The sequence below is a fragment of the Nyctereutes procyonoides genome, unplaced genomic scaffold (genome assembly GCF_905146905.1).
Source record: "Nyctereutes procyonoides isolate TBG_1078 unplaced genomic scaffold, NYPRO_anot_genome, whole genome shotgun sequence".
Taxonomy (NCBI): domain Eukaryota; kingdom Metazoa; phylum Chordata; class Mammalia; order Carnivora; family Canidae; genus Nyctereutes; species Nyctereutes procyonoides.
In genome coordinates, this window is record NW_026575024.1 from 21,886,478 (window position 1) to 21,899,189 (window position 12,712).

The 12,712-nt window shown below is 57.2% G+C and overlaps 1 protein-coding gene across 5 annotated transcripts in view; it reads right to left on the bottom strand.

Moving 5' to 3' along the window:
- Positions 1–12,712, bottom strand: part of SRC (SRC proto-oncogene, non-receptor tyrosine kinase) — a 52,332-nt gene that overhangs the window by 9,015 nt on the left and 30,605 nt on the right. For 4 of the 5 annotated variants that reach the window (XM_055301355.1, XM_055301360.1, XM_055301359.1 and 1 more), the window contains 5 exons: positions 12,338–12,498; positions 11,199–11,456; positions 9,425–9,524; positions 1,761–1,859; positions 1,509–1,612 (listed from right to left, as the gene is read on the bottom strand). In XM_055301355.1, the coding sequence (XP_055157330.1) occupies positions 1,509–1,612; positions 1,761–1,859; positions 9,425–9,524; positions 11,199–11,448 (553 nt within the window). In that variant the 5' untranslated portion in view covers positions 11,449–11,456; positions 12,338–12,498. The remainder of the gene's footprint in view (positions 1–1,508; positions 1,613–1,760; positions 1,860–9,424; positions 9,525–11,198; positions 11,457–12,337; positions 12,499–12,712) is intronic. The other variant, XM_055301363.1, reaches the window with a different exon arrangement.

A 12,712-nucleotide genomic window follows, 5' to 3' on the forward strand; every position in this document is an offset into this window, starting at 1 on the left:
AAGATCTTCAAGGCAGAGTGTCTATCTCAACTGTGTGGCCTAGACCAGTCACCTGGCCCCCGGGCCTCAGTTTCCTCCTCTGCACAACAGGGTGACTCCCAGGGATGCCGGGAAAATTTGAGACCACTTATAAGAGGGCCTGGCACATGGTAGGTGCTCAATAAATGTTTGCTAGGAGCCAGAAATGGTTGTGTGTCCCTGGCTTAACTGCTTCCCCTCTCTGCCCCACACTTTCTGAACACCCTGGGCTCAGGCAGGAGTGGGTGGCTGGCTAAAGCTACAGCCCGGGCAGGAGGCCATGTGCTGGGTGTGGCCTTCAGGCCACCAAAGCCAAGAGGGGCCAGCCCTGGTGGCCTCCTCCCTGACTCTCTTGAGCCTGGAAAAGCATTTGGCTGGAAAAGTTTCCTCCTGCCTAGCAGGCCTGGCTAGGAGCCTCTGTTAACTTGAGCCCAAGAGAAGCCTGGGGTAGAGGCTTCACCAGCCAGAAAGAGCCTTTTTCAGAAGGTAGGGTACGGGCCCCACAGCCCATGGCCCTCTGGACAGTCCTCAACTGCGAGTTACAATCTCCAGCGTAAAGAAGGGGAAAATGAGACCCAGAGAGGGAAAGCAGCTAACCTCAGGTCACCCAGCCAGTTAGGCACACAGAATCATAACCAGGTCTCTAAAGCCTGCGTTGGGCAACCACAACTAACACATGGCCCAGGATACACACATGTGGACACCTGTAGCCTGAGCCTAAAGCCAGCCCCTGAGCACATGTGTATGTGCACATATACAGGCATGCCCATGCTCACACTGGGATGCACTCCCCAAGCCCCCAGGCACAAAGACAAACCCACAACTATCTGCTCCCACACGGCAACACCCAGACAATTCCACCCCCATGTGCACACACATGCCTGGACTCACACATGGCATGCCTGGCACACAACTGCCCATAAATGCACACACATGACATGGGTGCTCTGCTTCCCACTAAACCCAGGCCCACAGGATGTGGCCCAGCTTTGTCTCCATGGTGTCAGGTAGCCTACAACCCACTTGAAGAGGGGCTAGAGAGGGGATGGCCTATGTTCTCTGGCTGAGGGAGGGATGGAAGAGGAACAGGGACAAGGATGGCTGGGGAAGGGCAAAGCTGGCTCCTGGTACCTCGTCCAGCTCTAGAAGCCCCTGGAGAAGGAGAAGAAGGGCCTACTTCATCCGCACCCATCCTGGAAATAAGTCTTTGGCTGTGTGACCGCCAGGCCTCCCGACAGCCTGTGCACATTCCTCATCTGAGGAAAGTGAGACCAGAGAGGCTAAGTATCACCATTTGCTGCATCTCTGGCCACCCTGGATATCTCAGTCTTCCTCAAATGTACCTCCTTGCTGTTGATCCTACCACTTACTCCACCTGGAGGGCTCTTCCTACTCCACTCCAGGTACCAAACTCCTATTCATTCCACAATACCCAGTTCAAACAACCCACAAAAGGCTCAGTTCTCATTGACCAAAAGGAGCACTCCTACCTTTCGTGGTCTCGCTTTCTCGCACCAGGAAGGTCCCTCTCGGGTTCTCTGCATTGAGCAGTAACCGCTCTGACTCCCGTCTGGTGATCTTGCCAAAGTACCACCTAGGAGGAAGGAGGGTGGTATTGGTGACCCGGGCTTCCATCTACCTGCTGCGCCGGGGCTCCAGGCACTCCACCCACTCCAACCCAGGAGAGAAGCTCCAAACCTGCGGGGATAGGGGGCAGGCAAGAGACCAGGTTCCATACTCACTCCTCAGCCTGGATAGAGTCAGAGGGCGCCACGTAGTTGCTGGGGATGTAGCCTGTCTGTCCCGTGCTGAGCGAGTGGGCCAGCCACCAGTCACCCTCTCTAAGGAGGGGGAGAGGAAAGGAGCAAAGGAGAAGGAGCCGTCAGTGGTGGGCCCAATGCTGCAATCTTCACAGGTGCTGTGCTGAGGGTCCCCAAGGCCAAGTGAGGTACTGGGAGCTGTGGGACCGGCTGGAGTTCTCATGCCACCAGGCCAAGCTGGCCAGGAATTCTTTCTCTCCCCAGCCCAGATGCCTCTTGGCCCAAGCTGACTCAGTCGGACTTTGTCCAGGACTGTGGCAGGACTGACCTTGGTCAGCCTGAGGTCTAAATTCACAGGGGGCAGAGTCCTGGGATGGGGAGGAAGCTGCTTCCCTGCAAATAGACCAAGCCATCTCAAGATGCCAAGGGCTGTCTTGGGAATGAGGGAGGGAGCTCCCTGTCTCTGGGAAGCAAGCAAGTTGTAACAGGAGAGATGATTCCTGCCTAAGACAGATGTCAAATCAGATCTCCAAAGCCTCCCCAAGCCCTGAGATTTGGAAGCTGGTGAGACCTGGGTGGAGGTAGGGGGCGGCCCTTTGGGGGCTTGGTGACAATCCAGGCACTGATCCTGCACACTAGAGCAATGCTTGCCTTTGTTGCAAACCACTGGTCATCCATAAGGGACTCCTTAACTGAAAACTACAGGCCTCTTCCTGCGGCTTACCCATCCTACCCTACTGGGGAAACTGAGGCCAAAGGGGGCTGGGACTTGCCCAGAGTCACACAGAGCCATGTCAGAGGGGCTGAGGTGGCAGAGACTCAAAGCCCAGGGCACTTCTACACTAACTACCCCATGAGGAGGAAATGGGGACAGGGGCGGAGGAGCTCCCTGCACGGGTCCCCTGGGCCTGGGTGGGAGTGGGGAGGGGGCGAAGTACCTTTGCAGCCATCTGAATGTGAACCAGGTCTGGCTGGAGCGGGGGTCCAGAGACACAGAGGAGAGAGGAGAAAGCGAGAGCCCAACAGGAAAGAAGAGGCAGAGATGGGGGTGGTGAGAGAGAGAGGCAGAAAGAGCAAGGAAGAGAGCAGGAGAGCAGGCGGTGCTGGGGACAGGGGACAAGGCGGGGCAGCCACAGAGGCCTCACATCCAAAGCAACCGAAGGGGATGGGGAGGGGTCTGGGGCGGGGTGGAGGGTGACGGTGGGGAGGGGAGGCCAGTGGGAAAGGCTGCCTGGGAAATAGGGCTCAGCCCCCTTCCATTCCCACCGTGCAGATGGGAAGACAGGCCAGAGAAGCAAAGGCCTCTGCTCAAGGTCACACAGCCAGGCCCAGGCTCCTGACTCCCACAGAAGGAATCTTCCCCTGCGGGGTGTGGTGGGGCCTGATCGCTTGCGGAGCTTCTCACTCCAAGGCTGCCTTTGGACCTCACCGCAACCAGGACCCTGAGAAGACGCACAGCAGGCAGGATGTGCCCCCCTTCCTCAGTGCCAGGGCCCAGAGAAAAGGGCCCGTGCCCACATTTGCACAGTCTGGACTTGAACCTGGATCCCTGGCTCCTGATTCTTCTGAGCTGCCTTGGACACAGTCTTCGACCCATTTTGAAGATAGAGTAGCTGAAGCAAGGAGAAAGCAGGCTGGGAGAGCTCTCCAAACACTGGAGAGCACCCAGACCTGGGGGCTCAGTAGGGGTGCATCGAGGCTGAACCAGAGGGTATAGAGAGCCTTCCGGACAGCAAAGGGAGCGTGGCCGGGGGCTGTGAGGAACACCTCAGCCGTGCAATTGCTGCACGCACATTCAGGCAGGGGCATGAGCTCACACGGCGGTCTCCGCTGGAGAGGGGGGGCTCTGAAGTTAGGGGGCACGGCCGACCTCAGGGAAGGCCCTTCCTTGAAAGCCCAGGACCACCATCTATCCCCCTGTTGTGCAAACACCCACAGGTGTCCGCTTCTGTCTGTCCCATGTGATCCTCGAGGCCACCCTGTGAGGAAGGCGGGCCTTAGCCCCCCGATGAGGAAACCATGGCTCAGAAACATCAAGGGACCAGCCCAAAGCCACACAGCACCCAGGCTGGAGTAACTTAGTACTTTGTAGGGAGACTGAGGCATAGAGATGGGCAAAGACTTGCCCAAAGCTATAAAGCAAGAACTTACAGGGAACAGCTGAGATCTTCCAGTAGGAAAATAAGGCAGAGAGGGACAGTGATTTGTCGAAAGCCATAGCAAATCAATGGCAGGGCAAGGGTGACTACCAGGGCCCAAGTGCCCACAGCCAGACACAGAAGGCCCTCCTGGACCCCTGCAGCTTCCCCAGGCCACTCAGAGGCTCAGAGACCCTCAGAAAAGCCAGGGGAAGCTAGAGGAGGAGGCAGCAGGGCTAGGGGCGGGAGACTGGGCCAAGGTCTAGGTCAGAGGCAACAAAACGAGACAGATTGACAAAGCCAGAGTCTGCAAACTGGCTGGCCTCTGGGGAGCCCCCATCCACACACTCAAGAGTGGAAGGCCGGCAAGGAGTATGTGCCCAGAGGCCAGCCAAGCAGGGCCCCGGAATCAAGGGGGGGTTCAATCCTGCTGACATTACCCAGACTTCAGCCAGCAGATCCTCCAGCTCCCTGATATCAGCCCAGTTGTGAGTTTGGGGTTTCAAGTCCAGATCTAGGGTTTTATTTAGTTCACAAGGCAGGGGTGAGGTACACCACAGTCTCACAATGGACCCAAGGTCCAACTTTGACCTGGCCCCAGCTGGAGAGGTATCTAAGAGCTTGAGCTCCAAGAGTCAGACCTCCCTGGGCACCATCCCATCCACCATTTGCAGGTTACGTGACCGGGGCCCTGCCTCAGTTTCCCCACCTGCCCACCTGTAGGGATACTCAGGCCTCCTTCCAAGTATGTAAAATACTGGCACAGGGCCTGGCACATAGTGGGGGCTCCATGTTCATGAGCTGTTAGTATCTTGATTTGGCTTTAAAAAGAAAAACAATTAAATCTGTATCTCTGTGGGACCCCTCCCTACTCTCCAAAATGTTTTTAAAAACTACAGCAGCAAAATTAATTAATTTATTTATTAATTAAAAACCAAAGCAGCTGATGAAAGGAAAATATTTGTAATAGTCTAAATGCCCAGCAACAGGAAATGTCCCAAAGACATTATGGACATTACTCTCTAAGATATTTACACTATGCAATATGGGGAAAGAATGAGGGAGGAGCTAGATGTACTGACATGGCAAGATATCTCTGTCATAATGATTAGGAAAGAAAGCAAATCATTAAATAAAGTGTATAGTTGAAGTAGGAAAAAAAAAAAAAAACCAAAGCAGCTCAGTCTCAGTCTTCAATAAGGATCTGCTGTGTGACTTTGGGCAAGTACCCTATCTTCTCTGGGTCTTAATTTTCTCATCTATAAAAAGGAAATAATATTCCCAGAATCTCCCTTGTAGGCAAAGTGTATCAGTCATCAATAAGCTGGGCTTAGGGCCAACTAAGATAATTACTGTGACATCATCTAGGCCCACCTGTGAAAAGGAGCTATCAAGCCACATCTTGCTATGTCTATGGTCTGGGAGGCTCAAACGTGCCTTGGGTAGGTCCCAAGTGAGGGACCCCACAGCCTCCCAGATGGGTCCAGTCCGGCAGCGACACCAACCTAAGCCCAGACTTAGAAGTCATCTATCAGTTTGAGCAGATTTACTACATCTAGCACCTTCCCCAGGGGCCTGGTCCTTATCAGATGGATGTGAAAAAGGGAAGGAAGGAAGGGTATTACACACATTCCCTGACCCACTCCTCACCTTCCCTTAGGTGGTTAGAGAAGCACTGGACCAGGAGTCCTCGAATTTTACACCCCAAGTGCTGTTCACTAGCTGTGTGACCTCAGACAACTGACCTCACCTCTCTGAGCCTCAGGATCCTCTTTTGGGACCCTAATCCTTGAGCCGGCCATGCAGGCATGGAGATCGGGAGTATGGCAGCTTCAGAACCTGGGAAGTTATTCTGGTTTGGGAACTTATATTTAACTCACTTGGATTGTTGGGACTGGTCAGATAAGCACTTTGGGGATTGCGGGCAAGCCAGGGTTCCCTGAGGCCTGGGCACATGGTCAGTGGGGAGGCAGCAGGGTGAGGCGAGGGCAGGTTGCATGAGAAGGGTAAAAAGGTATCCCTTGCCCCATGGTGGGAAGTGGGACTGCAGTGCCCAGAACGAGTTGGGGAGACATCAGTGCCTGCTGAAGGGCTCCCCCAGAGAAGCTGCTGGAATCTGGGTCAGAGGAAAGAGCAGGTCAGGGAAGAACCCAGAGTCAGACTCAGAAGGGCCCTGATTCCTAGAGACTCAGACAGCAGGGCAGGGTGCTCAGGATAGTCAGATCTCAGAACCCTCTGGGCTTCCTCAGACCCAGGCCACACGGTGCACAGGATTCCAGGACCCAGGGCTGTTTGGCATGAAGATCCAGGGAGCAGGGTCTCCAGGACTGCTACTGTGAGGACCAGGACCCGGCAAGCCCTGGCCAAACCCCACCAACAGACGGGCTAGTCCTTAAGCTCTACCCCTCCCTGACACCCAGCCCAGCCACAGGCTGGCCTCAGGAAGCCCCTCATTCATCCAGGGGCAGGACGGGAGGTGTAAATCATGGGCCCTAAGCAATAACGGGGACAGGACATGCAGGGTAGTCCCTGGGTGGCCATGAGACCTGAACACCTCAACTTTGGGTGGCCCATCTGTCACTAAGTGCCCCCAGTCCCCTGTCCCCCACTTCCTCTAGGGCCCCAACTCCACCACCACCTGACTTCTCAGGCAAAGGGGTGGCTGAGCACTGCGATGGGGGAAGGGCTCCCAGTCCCCCTCTCCGGTCATGGCAGGTCACCGCTTCCCTTGGACGGGACTCCACCACTTGCAGCCCCAGGCCTGGCCCAACACCGTCAGCCCTACTTGGACAGCAGGAAGAAGGGAGGGGAGGGGCCGGGCGAAGGAAAGGGGAGAGAGGCAGAACCAGAGCTTCCAGAGCCTTCCCTCCCACCACACCCTCGCTCAAGCTGTGGCCCCAGCCTGAGGCGCCCTTCCCATCATCACGGGTAGAGATGGGGAGAGATCCCCTGAAGCATCCTCCCCAGCAGCACGCCCCATCCTCGGTGCCTCTACGGAGCCCCTCCTGCAAGGGCCGTGGGTGGGAGGGCCTGCCCGCCCCTCCCAGCTCTGCCACCGCCAGCCGTGTGACCTCGAACAAGTCACCTCACCTCCCGGGGCCTCAGTTTCCTCCTGTGCAAAATAAAGCAAAGCAGAGTTTCCACTTCCCGGGGCTGTGGTGTCGTATAAATAAAACAACGCAACTTAAGACCAGGCTGGCAGCCAGAGCACGGTAAATGGTGGCCGATTACTGGTCGTTCATCTTGCTTGGTGACACCAGGGAGGCACCCCCTGCTGCGCTGAGCGACAGGTGATCTGGGACCCACAAAGGCGGCAGACCTGAGAGCAGCCCCCCCAGGAGCTCCCGGTCTGGGGGAGGCCGATGCGAACCGCTTGGAACCACCAGGGCACCGAGCGGCACTAGGACTGACACGCAAGGGGCGGAAAGATGGGGAGAGAGCCGCGGCCCGAGTTTCCATCCCGGCTTTGCCACCTGCTAGCTGTGTGACCTTGGTCAAGGGCCTTCACAACTCTGAGCCTCAGTTTCCGCGCTTGCAGAATGGAGACAGCCCCTCCCCCGTCACCAGAGCCCTGGCAGGACTGCATCGAGGAGTAAATACAAGGACATGGGTAGAAACGCCTGGCACAGCACCTGGCACCTCTTTTCCCTTTTGCCTCCCAGAGAAGGCCGTCCTGAGCTGGATCTTGAAGGATGAATAGGAGTTTGCCAGGCAGAGACGGGAGAAAGGTGTTTCAGGCGGAGGGAAGAGCGTGCACAAGGGTAGGAAGGCATGACCGAGCAAGACACACTTGGAGTTGGTGATGTCCAATCTCCTCAGCCAGGCCTTTGAGGACGCTGGGGGGCCAATCCTACTCTATCCCCAGCTCCTTCCTGCCTTTCTACCGCCCTGCCCTCTCCGGCAAACCGCCCCTCCAAGAGGGACTGCCTGCCTCCCGCCCCTTCCACCTGCCCCAAAGCATCACTGCTCTCCTTGGAGGACTTGCTTGGAACCTTCCAGTCCCTGTAGTCACCACCAGAGGGGGGCACACAGCAGGAACCAAAATGCATGAGCAAGGACCCCAGCCCTACCCTCTCTGCCTATCACTTGGTCTGGATCACTTGGTGGAGCTCGCACCACCTTCTCCTGCCACACTGGCTCCAGGTAGGGCCCCTTCTCCACCCAGGCCTCACTGGGCCGGCACTGGACCCTGCATGCAGCTGGCACTCAGTGGACGCTGAGCAGTCAGGATGGAGAGCGGGAGGGTGAGCAGGAAGGTGGCTGGGGAGGAGGCCTGATGGTGAGTGACAGGGGGACAGTAGGGCCCTCCCCAACCTCAGCCTGGGGGTTAAGGTGGGGACCCGGCCACACCAGTTGGGGTTAGGGCCGAAGCTGGGGAGGCTGGCTGGGGGCAGCCAAAGGAGCCAGGACCCACAGGCAGGGACATGCAGAGGCAGCACATGCAGACAGCAGCCCCCCCTTAACCAGCAAAGCCCCCCAACCCCCCGACCCCAGCCCGCCACCTACGAAGCATGTACACACCTGACATCCACTTTCCTCCTAAGGGCCAGCGAGAGAGAAGCAGAGAGAGGGAGAAGCTGAGAGGGGGCTGGAGGGAGCAAGCAGGAGCCAGGAATTGGGGGGGGTTCCAAATGAGGATGGGGGCGTAGAGTAGGCCTTGCCCGGGGCAGGAATGCAGCGGGTGCTGAGCTCTGCCCGGCGCTGTGCTGGCGGCGCCTGCAGGAACAAGCCCCCACCCCTCACCCCTATGCGTGTGTCCCAAAGCCTGCACCCCCCACACCCCTCCCCGCCCCGTGACAGGCAATGCAGCCCACCCCCGGGACACTCCTGGCAGGGAAAGGAGAAGAGGAAAGAGGAGAGGAAGGACCCCTACCCCATGGCTAGAGCCCCAGCTACCACTCACTAGTTTATCCCCCCCTGCCCCCGGCCCTGCTCCCCTGCCCACAGGGGCCCCAGAGCCAGCTTGGCCCTAGGACGCCCCACCCCAAGGCTGGAGTTTCTGGAGGTCAATCAGACGTCCACACCCCATCGCTGTGCTCCATCATAACCCCTCACACTGAGTGCCCAGTATGGGGTCTCTGTCCCCTGCAGCTAGAGACTGGTTCCACCAGCTGCTCCAGGCCCTCCAACCCCAGGTCCCTAAAGAGGGCACCTCTAGGGGCACAGCATCCTGCTTTAGGCCCTGTTTTCTGTAGTCCTGGGTCCTAGACCCAGTCCTGCCCTGACCATATGCCCCTCTGTGGGGTCTGGGATGATGTGCCCTATTGAGTATTTACTGAACCCAGATCCCTGCCCTGGGAGCCCTCCAGGATCCTTGACCACCACCACCTGTCTCATCTCTCATAGGCTCAGGACAGTTCCCTGGACCTTGGCGAGCCTTGACACTAGCCATGCCTGCTGCCCATCATGCTGCCCCCAGCTCTGGGATACTCAGAAGTGGCTCTGGCCCAAGACCAGGTCAGGGGGATAGGGTCCCAAGGGATGAGGGACATGGGGTCGGTCACTCACGTGTTGTTGACAATCTGGAGCCGCTCCCCTTTCTTGAAGGACAGATCGGTCTCTGTCCGAGACTCATAGTCATAGAGGGCCACAAAGGTGGTCACTCCACCTGCAGAGAGAGGCGGGAAGTGTCAAAATGGCCAGGGTCATCACTCAAAAGAGGGGTGGACAGGAGGGCCCTGGACAGAATAGAGGCTGGTCTCCCACAGCCGTCACAGCCCAGCCCAGAGCCGTGGCCACCTTCACAGGGGCTGGCCCAGCAGTGAGTGTGTCCACCTGTGTGCATGTGTCTGGGCACCCCTGTGAGGGTGTGTAGGAGGCGTGTGCGTCTCTTCACATCTGAGTGTGCCCACTGGGCTCTGGGTGATCCTGACTGCTGGCTTCTGTTTAGTGCCCATCCTCCACACAGACCCAGAAGCCCCCAGCAACAGGCATCTTAGCACACAGTAGGTGCTCAAGAAGCGACTGGGGGTGAATGAGCCAGTAAATGAAGGAAACTGCACCCGGTTGGGCTGTTCTGTTTCTGTGTCTGTGTGACTGGGTGTATTGGGGGAGAGCTCAGTTCCAGGCACTGTGCCCTCAAAGAGATCCCTCTGTCCCCCATTTTAACCACAACCTTCACCCCATACCCCCCAAGACCCCTCCCTGCCCTTTTTGCTCCTTCAACGGCAGCACTGCCTTCAAGCAGCCTACACATTTTACGAGCCTTGCTCTGTTTTTCTCCCCCATGCTCTGTATACTGCTGTGTCCCCAGCGCCAGAAGAGTCCTGGCACACAGTACGGGCATCACAAATGAATGGGTGTGTTTGTGGGTCTGTGTCTCACTCGGGTATGTGTCTGTATCTAAGGCATCCGTGAGTGTCCCTGCGTGTCCGTGCGTCTGTGTGTTCTCACTGCGTGTATGTACATCTGTGAACCTGTGGGTATCCGTGATGGTGCTCCTAGCTGAAACTGTCTGTACCCTGTGTGTGTCTTTGAGGGGCTTCTGACTGCCTGTGTGTGTGTCTTCACCTGGGAGTACGAGGTTATTTGTGCGTGTGTGTCTGTGTTTGCGTACATCTGCCTGGTTGCATGTCTGTGCCCGTCCATGTGTCCCTAAGTGGGTCTCTATGTCCACAGTGTATCTATGAGTATCTCATCTCTGATGGTGTCTCCAGGTCATCTCGTTTAAGGGTCTGCATAGGTATCTTAGGAGCTGCTGACTGTGTGTGTGGCCCTGAGTGTGTCGAGGGAAGAATGCACGTGTTTGTGTGAGTGTCTCCAGCCGTGTGTCTCTGAGACCACGTTGGCATCTTTCTGTGAGCATCCCCGGCCTGGGGCTGCCATACCGCGAAGCGCCAGCAGAGGGCGCAGGGGCGCATCGCGGCGCTGGGCCAGGCCCCTGAGAACCAGAGAGCTGCCTCCTGCCCTCCCTTGCCCCCTCCGCCACCCAAGGCCTCCCGACCTGACCCATCGCTGGGCTGCCCAGAGCAAAAAGCAACGCCTCAAACCCAGTCCCCATGCTGCCCTGAGCGTACAGCCCCCGGACCCCCTGCACCTCAGTTCCCCTCTGCAGGCCCATATCTCTAGACCCTGTTACTGTCCACTTTGGATTTGCTCTCAAAGGCAGTGGGATTTGCACCACACTGTCCAGTTTATAAAGCTCTTCCCTACCGACAGTCTCCAGGAAACCCCCAACAGTCCCCAAGCCCAAGACACCCATAGCCTCTTCCCCTTCTGTGAGAGAGGCAGCAGCGGGGAGAGGCCCAGCACGCAGGCACCCACGCTCCCAAAGCCCACTGACCAGCCAGCGGCCCCGCCCGCTGCGGGGAGGTGACCGTGTCCGAGGAGTTGAAGCCCCCAAACAGCTTGGGCTCAGCAGCTGCGGAAGGGAAGGCTGTACTGGGGCCTCGGTGGCCATCAGCGGAGGCTGGCTTGCTGGGTGTCTGTGAGGTGGGGAAGGCACCCCCGCCGCCACCGTGGGTGTTCTCAGCTGGCTCTAGGCTGCGGCGCCGTTGGCTGGCATCCTTGGGCTTGCTCTTGTTGCTGCCCATGGTCCTGGCTGGAGATGAGAAAGCACACTGGGTGAAGGACTCTGGGAGCAGGCAGGGCTGCTGGGCCCGGGCCCTTTAGACAGCCTCCACACCTACCCACCATTCTACAGACGAGGACACCGAGGCCCAAAGAAGGGCACCAGCCTCTTTTGGATAAGTAAGACTTTCAGAGCCTCAGTTTTTTAATCTGTAAAATGGGGATAATGATGGGACCCATAAATGGCTTCCTTGGGACAAAGCCAGGCACAGAAGCAATGACTCATAATCAGAAGCCCTAACCTCCCTCACTTCCCCCTGAGTCAGTTTCTGTCGGTCATGGGCAGGGACAGTATCTGAGTCATGGCCATATCCCAGGCATACAACACATAGGAAAGGGCTCACTGAGGGCTTGCTGAGCAATTATATGACTGACTGAGATGGTCTCACACCAGAGTGAAAGGTGCTAATAGTTGCAGCCAAGACAGGGATACAGAGGAAGCTGGAAGGAGAGATGTCTGGGAGCTCACCCAGCCACAGGGCCTTTGCACATGCTGTTCCCTCTGCCTGAATGCTCTTCCCTGACCACTTCACCAGAATAACTCATGCCTCCTTCAGTTCTCAGCTCAAAAGTCACCTCATGGGGAAGTGTTCCCCAAATCCTTTCTGGTCTAAGTCCCCCCCCCTGACTTTTGTACCTCTCTTGATAACACGTGGCCCAGAAAAAAAAAACAAACTGAAAACTCTCCAGTGATGCCCATAGCCCTGCCACCCCCTTTTGCCTCCTACCTCCCACTCCACAGATCCTGGTTGGTCCCAGCTTCCAACAAATGTGGCCAGGGTCTTCCCACCCATCACGGCCATCCCTCCCTATGCCCCCCATCTTGGCAGCCCTGATGGGCCATCACCTCACCTGGGGGAAGGCAGGGGCTGTCCCAGAAGGTCTGGGAAGCAGCCTGAGGTCTCAGCACGAACACCAGGTCAGGGGTCTTGAACTAGAGGCCCTGCTCCACGTCTCCCTGCTATGTGACCCTAAGCAACTCACTTCCCCTCTTTGGGCCTCAACGTCTTCATCTGCAAAACAGGGAGAAGGCAGACCTCTCAGGCTGTTGAATGGATATGATTAGAAAGAGAAATCACCATGGCTCTGAGTCTTGGGTCCCAGTTTACCAGGCTCTGACTCTGACAGTTCCAATGCTAAGAGCTTCCCAGACCTTCCCTTCCATCAACCTTCCCAAAGCATTTTATGAGCATGAGCAAGGCAGGGTATGACGCAGTGGTTAAGAGT